We start from the raw sequence: 7,112 nt of genomic DNA, 5'->3' as shown, positions 1-7,112 counted from the left end.
GGCACCTTGCGCTTGCAGATCAGCTCCGGAAAAGGAAGCTGGGGAAGAGAGCAAGGAATGAAGCGGAGATACCAAACCCTTCCCTTCCCCAACCTTAACCATACTTCCCTCTGCTTTGCCGGTTTGCCCCCATGCCACTCCTCCAGTATTAATCCCTTCCATCCCGGCCCCGCCGGCACGGCACAGCGGCGCCGGAGTGAGCAGCAATGCCCAGCACCACAGAGCCAGCCCGCGGTATCCATTATGCCGCTGCCGCCGCCGCCGCTCCGACCGCCGGCGGCGTCGAGGCGCCGGCGCAGGGCCACGGGCACCAAAAGAGGCGGCAGCAGATCCGGCAGGAGGAGCAGCGCCCGAGCTCCGGGCTGGCGTGGGCGCTGGTGATCCTGTGCACGGTGCTGGCCACAGGCGTGATCGTGACGGGCACCACCGTGTTCGCCGTGTACCTGCTGTACAAGCCCAAGACGCCGTACCTGCTGGTCTCCGACGCGCGGCTGGAGACGCTGGTGTACGACCAGTCGGGCACCATCCGGGACCTGCAGCTGGCGCTCACGGTGCTGGCGGAGAACTCCAACTCCAAGACCGACGCCACCTTCTCCCGCGTCAACCTCGCCGTCGGGTTCCGCGGCGCCGATGTGGCGCTGCTGCGGGCCGGAACCTTCGCCGTGCCGCGCCGTAGCTTCTTGCCGCTCCGGTATCGGGTGGTGTCGGCGGGGCGGCAGCTCAGCCCCGAGGGGATGGAGGCCATGGCCGGAGCGCTCCGGGAGGCCGTCGTGCCGCTCGACCTCTTCGGCAAGGCGCGCACCACCTGGAAGGTCGGCATCTTCGCCTCGCTCCAGTTCTGGACCCGCATCTCCTGCCGCTTCCTCTTCAACTACCCCGGCAACGGCACCGCCATGCCCATCGATTGCCGCTCCAAGTCGCCGTAGCGCCCCCCTCTCGGCTCCTCTGCCTCTGCCTGCAGTCTCCTCTGCAGCTCAGCATTTGTTCCGCCATTCATTTGTTCATTCCCTCAGCAACCAACACAATTTGACAGATGCTTATGTCAATGCGCCATTCTTGTACAGACCAAAACAAAAATAATGCTTGCTGTAAAATAAAAATAAAAATGCTGGTATGGTACAGTACATAGATTGATAGATACTCCTACTGTGCAGGAAGACACATTTGGTATAATCTTATCATTATGTATGTATACGTATACTTCAGTTTTCATCCTATTTATTATTATTAATTGTTGAATTAGTTCCCTTCGGTGCCACCGGCTTGTGAATTGTGACGAGAAGATGTATATATACCAAATTCGTGAGCATTACTGATTGCTGTAATTTGTAATCAAATCCTGAGAGGATAATGTTATCTGATTACGTCTCTCTCTTTTTCACTTTTTTTTTTCTTCAGTAATGCTATACAACACATGTGTGTTTTTTGGTTTGTTGGCATATGGATTTTCTGTCCGTCGGATCGTGCGCGCGTTTGCTGGACGTTGGATGTGGTCTGCTGTCTTTGCCTCTGACCTGTGGACCTAGACGTCGGCGCTAGTTTTGATTTTTTGGGAGTCGCTCCCGATTCAGTGGCGTCCGTCCCCCATTTCTATTTCGTTTTGGCTTCTTCCAGGCGACGCGCCACTCTCGGCGGCCGACCGGCGATTTCTAGGGTTCGTCGAGCTAAGTTCTCTCCGCTCCCTTCGTGTCTTCCATGGATGCTAGGGCCGACCGGCGATTTCTAGTGCGTTTTGGTTTGTCCCCTTTCTTCTGAATGTTGTTTTCCCGGCCGTCTCCGACGAGCGTCCTATTGAGAGTACGCCGTTGTCGCGCTTTTTGTTGCCCCGCGACGTCGCGCGCGCGACTCCGACGCTCGCGGGAATGCTGTCCCAGCCCCCGCCTGCCTCCACTGGCGGAAGCCCCCGGACCCCGGCCTCCACCGGTGGAATCGCCCGGATCCTGTCGGCACTCTCTGCCCAAGCCGTCCCCCTGGGCTGCACCGGCGGAATCCGCCGAATCCCGTCGACACTCTCCGCCCAGGCCGTCCCCCCTGGCTCCATCGGCGGAACCCGCCGGATCGTCCCGGCGGCGCTCTGTCGATGTTTGACCACCGATAGCCTGCCACGGGGGTACCCGGGGCAGTATGTTCGGGTTTCAGCGTATGCAGAACTCGATGGTTAACGCAAGAGACAGTCGATTTATCCTGGTTCAGGCCCTCGATCGTAGATCGAGTAATAGCCCTACGTCCAGTCGATGTTAGCTTTTGCGTTGGATTGATTATGAAGCGTTGTGTTGTGTACAATTGATCTCTTCAACTCTCAATCTAAGGAGCCCTGCCCTCCTTTATATAGTCAGGAGGTCAGAGTCCTAGTCGGTTTACAATGAGAATTCCTAGTAGGATTACGGAGTAACACTGCTACTAAGATTACCGGGGAAGGATCCTAATTAGACTAGGTCTTCTCCCTTCCTTGCGGGGTATCCCGTGGGTCCCGCACTGACAAGCCCCCGAGCACTTCATGGTTGAGTTCTGGCAGCCTCGTCTTGTTCTTTCAAGTCCTGTTGAGCAGGAACAAGCATCGTCCGAGTGCTTTCTTGATTGAAACCGTGTAGCGCTTCATGAGATCTTTGCGTGGTGTGTACCTTTTTGAAGAAAAAAGTACTCCCATATGGATATAGCCCCCGAGCCTCTTACTGTTTGGAACAAAGAGCTTGAGGGTCTTTTCTTGTAACCTTCCTGATTCTTCGTCGAAAGACTCCCCGACTTCTTTATTGAAAAAGGGCTCTGATTTAGCTATGTTCGGATTCTTTTTGTCTTGTGGCCCTGAAGCCGTCTGTCTTGAAGAAGCATTCTGAGTGATTTGCGCTTTTTTGGAGAAAAAAGTGCACTCACTGTGTGTAGCCCCCGAGCCTCTTGCTATTTGGAATAAAAAGTTGGAGGGTCTTGAATCTGAGTTGTTTGATAGAACTGTATACCTCTCCTTTTGCAGCCCCCGAGCATATATCCAGGTTGTTTTGTTCAGGAAGAACTCGAAAGCAGGGTTTTGGCATATTCTCTGGTAGTCTGCTGTTGTCAGATGTAGTTGTATGGTGGTGGTTGAGTGTGAATGCCTTTTGTTCACGGGTTGTACTGTGTCGGTATATTCTTTCGAATATATCCGTCTTCGAGTACTGTTCCCTCTCGCCTGAGTCTTCCATTATTGAGTCCTGTCTTTTCACTGTGTCCTTTGTTAGGCTTATTTTGTTGGTACTCCTAGTCCATGTGCACCGCTCCTTTGATCTATAAATACCCTCCCGGAGTGCTTGCTTTCATCCATTGAACATTCTGTTGAAACCTTTGTGATCATTAACATGGTAGTTTGTGAAGTAGAGCAGCCCCCGGGCGTGTTTCATAGTTCCTGTGTGTCTTGTCATAGCTGGAGGAAGTCTTGTGATAGGGATTAGAGGTAGGCTAATCCCGCGGCAGCATTGTACCAGGTTGTACGTGCTGTCGATGTTTGACCACCGATAGCCTGCCACGGGGGTACCCGGGGCAGTATGTTCGGGTTTCAGCGTATGCAGAACTCGATGGTTAACGTAAGAGACAGTCGATTTATCCTGGTTCAGGCCCTCAATCGTAGATCGAGTAATAGCCCTACGTCCAGTCGATGTTAGCTTTTGCGTTGGATTGATTATGAAGCGTTGTGTTGTGTATAATTGATCTCTTCAACTCTCAATCTAAGGAGCCCTGTCCTCCTTTATATAGTCAGGAGGTCAGAGTCTTAGTCGGTTTACAATGAGAATTCCTAGTAGGATTACGGAGTAACACTGCTACTAAGATTACCGGGGAAGGATCCTAATTAGACTAGGTCTTCTCCCTTCCTTGCGGGGTATCCCGTGGGTCCCGCACTGACACGCTCTCTACCCAGTCCGTCCCCTGCGCCACGTAGAAATCTGTTGTGCATTTCCCAAAATCTAAATGGCCCAGAAGAGCACGTACACTTGTTCCTTTTTCTTTCTCCCGTTCATCCGTTCCTCCCCCATCTCTCTCTCATTTGTTTCCTTCGGTGACGAATAGGCGGGTGCCGCCGCCCTTCGCCAGGTCTTCACCTGCGACGAGCATCCACCAGGTACGCCCGCCTCGTTCTGTCCCCTTCCTGCTGTGCGAAGCCGAGCACCCCAAACTCTAATGTAAGCTATTTGTTTCGGATCTGACCCCAATATACGTATACGCATGATACCTGCTAACTTCGAGTTTTTGCGAACATTATCGGGTGGTCTGCCTGAGACAAATCTGGTATTGTTGCTTATGGTTTGAATTGTAATCTTTCTCTATGACCTGTTTTGCCTGTCCCGTCGCTGATCCTCGTTGCATTTCGTTGAGATGGAATGATTCTGTACCAGTACAATTGATGTATACCATGTGATGGTTCTGCAGTTGATCTTCTGGCTGGAAAATCACGTTGATCGTGGCGAGTAGGGGTTCTACCATCGGTAGCCTCATCTCAAGGAGCAAAATTCTTTCATGATCCCTTTAAACCGGAGGGCAAGCCTGCCCAGGGCTGGTAGATCTCGATGCCCCTTTCTCGGTTATTACTGTTGCTTTAGATATACTAGTGACTAGTGATATGCACTCCTAACCCCCACGGTCCCTTAAGCATGTGTGCCCACCACCACTGGCTTTGTTTATGTTTAGTTGGACCATCTAATGCATTCCCCAATGAAGGAAACTGAATATATTTTAGTGCTCCACTCGAAAAGCTTCCTTTTTTGCCTTACAATGGGATTCACTTGGTGTACAAAGCACACGCTAGCTTTCAAAGGTGCTATTTAAGCACTTCTATGAGTGGAACTGTGATTCTATATGGCAACTAGTATATTTTCTGACAGTATTTTCCTTTGTTGAATGTTTCTAAGCAAAAGTTCCTTTCTGCGATCCAAATGATGTGTTTCTTCTGCCTGAAGTAATACTTGTTATGTGCACATTAAGATTTCAGTTGCTAGAAAGACAGGCAAGTGGAGCTAAAGCTATTAGGTGCAATATTTCAATCGAAGTCAGGTGGATGTGTATAACTCTTTATTTAGATTTTTTAGATATATCTGTAAGCAAAGAGCAGCCACTTTGCTAAGATCACATTCCAAGTCAATGCTAGAGTATACTTATGCTGCATATTATAAATAACAGCAGGGTTATTTGGGTATTTATCTATCTATCTATCTAATCATAAGTGTGCTTCATTTGTAATGATTGAATGTATGACTGGTCCCTTTGTATGTTTCTCTTGTTGACAGGGATGGAGTACTTTGATGCAAGGCGGAAGCCTCATAATGTTGGGAAAATAATTGCAGCCCTGGTCCTCACAACACTCTGTATATTTGTTCTGAAGCAATCTCATGGTTTTGGTGGCAATAGCGTGGTAAGACTTTTCCATCCTATCATATTCCTTTCAATAAACTTTTCCAACCCACCTTCTACTCATGTTTCATATCATAAATTACAAATCAATTAATGTTCATATAGGTAGTAACTTTGTAGCCTCTTCTGAGACTCCCCCTCCTTTTGTTTTCTTGCAATGCACTTCATCAACTAGATATGTTAGTTTGAAGAAGTTTTAGAACATGCAGCAAAGCTTGTCTGGTATCTTGTCATGGAATACGCACTTGGGTAATGAGAAAACAAAAGTGAAGAGCACCATCCTACTCATTTGCCTCACATATCTCCGTACCTTCTTGTGGTGGTGCTAGCGAGCAGATGATGAAAGATCAAAAGTGACATCCCTCCAGCCGATAGTCTTTGTTATTGTAGTTCCTTTTACCCTAGGCCATGTTCCAACTTGATCTTTCATGCATGTGTTTGTTGCCACTGCTTGGTTGTGGCAGTTAAGGCCTGAGTGACATCATGACAATTTCAGCTATCTGGCTATCTGCCTAGAGTTGGTGTTTTGTTTCATGGCACCCAAGCAATCTAGATAATTAATGCTGATTTGTGCTTTGTATACAAAACTTAGATGAATTTGATAGTACTCCGATTCCCAACTTTAAAGCTGACGGTGATGTGTATATTCCTGCAGTTTTCTCGCCATGAACCTGGGGTTACCCATGTCTTAGTTACAGGAGGAGCTGGTTATATTGGTTCACATGCCGCTTTAAGGCTCTTAAAGGATAACTATCGAGTTACCATTGTGGTAATCAAGTTTTTCTTTGTACTAAATGTGTGAACTAATTGTTATTTAAGCGTTCTGCTGATGCACAGTTTGGTTCATCTTGTAGGATGATCTATCTAGAGGAAACATGGGAGCAGTAAAGGTTCTGCAGGGCTTATTTCCGTAGCCTGGGAGACTATAATTCATCTTTGCTGATCTGGGGACCAGAAATCTGTATCCTTATTTATGCTTCTAAAGCTGCTTTGCTTGTACCTTTTCTGCTTATGGAGAGTTACATCTAAAGTCTTCTTTTCACTTAACTGGCTCCCAGGTCAACAAGATATTTGCTAAAAATGTATTTGATGTTGTGATGCACTTTGCAGCTGTTGCTTATGTGGGAGAGAGCACATTGGAACACCTTAGGTAAGTCTGTTGTTGTTACCTTGACACTTATATTGATATTGAGGATCATCTTATTCTATTCTGCATAAAATGTGGGGATCATCCAGGTTTTTACACCTTTATGCATTCTCATATAGAATGGCCTGAACATCCATGGCCACTTGGCCAGGGAAAACAACATTAAGTATATTACCTTGTGCTGGCCTTCCTATTGATTTTTTACTTAGCTCTAATGGCACCTCTCTTTCTCTTTGACTAAACAATGTATTAAAACAAATTATTTTGTCTTAATTGGTGGAACACTGTAATGTTAGTGCCGTGATCATGGACTTACTCCTATCAATATCTTACCACAGATCTTATTTAATCCTCATTTTTTGATGTTTGAATTCCAATTTTTTTTTAGAGTTGTAGCAGTTGAACCCCTTGTGATAGTGAGCTTTTAAGATCCCAAATTGTGCTGTTAGGTTTTTCGTGCTAAATGGATGCAGTTATACAATTTTTTATTGCACATTTATTAGTAGTAAATTGCACACTTCAACTACTGCAATTATGGTGTGTAACATGTGCAATATCTGGTCTTTATAAATAACTTTGTCACTATTTTAGT

General features: G+C 47.4%; 2 protein-coding genes across 3 annotated transcripts; both read left to right on the top strand.

Annotated features, from left to right (window-relative positions):
• On the top strand, positions 1–1,050 carry LOC136525251 (uncharacterized). The gene has a single exon (XM_066518255.1). The coding sequence runs from the start codon at positions 207–209 to the stop codon at positions 924–926; it is 720 nt and encodes a 239-aa protein (XP_066374352.1). The 5' UTR covers positions 1–206; the 3' UTR covers positions 927–1,050.
• Positions 1,051–3,991: 2,941 nt separating this feature from the next.
• LOC136529951 (probable UDP-arabinose 4-epimerase 3) lies at positions 3,992–6,322 on the top strand. Of its 2 annotated transcripts, XM_066522999.1 has the most exons (5): positions 4,036–4,087; positions 4,396–4,522; positions 5,250–5,374; positions 6,029–6,142; positions 6,228–6,322. In XM_066522999.1, the coding sequence occupies exons 2-5, from the start codon at positions 4,483–4,485 to the stop codon at positions 6,285–6,287; spliced, it is 339 nt and encodes a 112-aa protein (XP_066379096.1). In that variant the 5' UTR covers positions 4,036–4,087; positions 4,396–4,482; the 3' UTR covers positions 6,288–6,322. The 2 variants fall into 2 exon arrangements, with proteins under 2 accessions (XP_066379097.1, XP_066379096.1); XM_066523000.1 differs by lacking the exon at positions 4,396–4,522 and having other exon boundaries at positions 3,992–4,087.
• Positions 6,323–7,112: the final 790 nt, after the last annotated feature.

This window comes from Miscanthus floridulus, chromosome 19 (assembly GCF_019320115.1).
Source record: "Miscanthus floridulus cultivar M001 chromosome 19, ASM1932011v1, whole genome shotgun sequence".
In the NCBI taxonomy this organism is placed as follows: domain Eukaryota; kingdom Viridiplantae; phylum Streptophyta; class Magnoliopsida; order Poales; family Poaceae; genus Miscanthus; species Miscanthus floridulus.
Note: the sequence above shows the minus strand (reverse complement) of the source record. Positions and strands in the feature narration are given on the sequence as shown.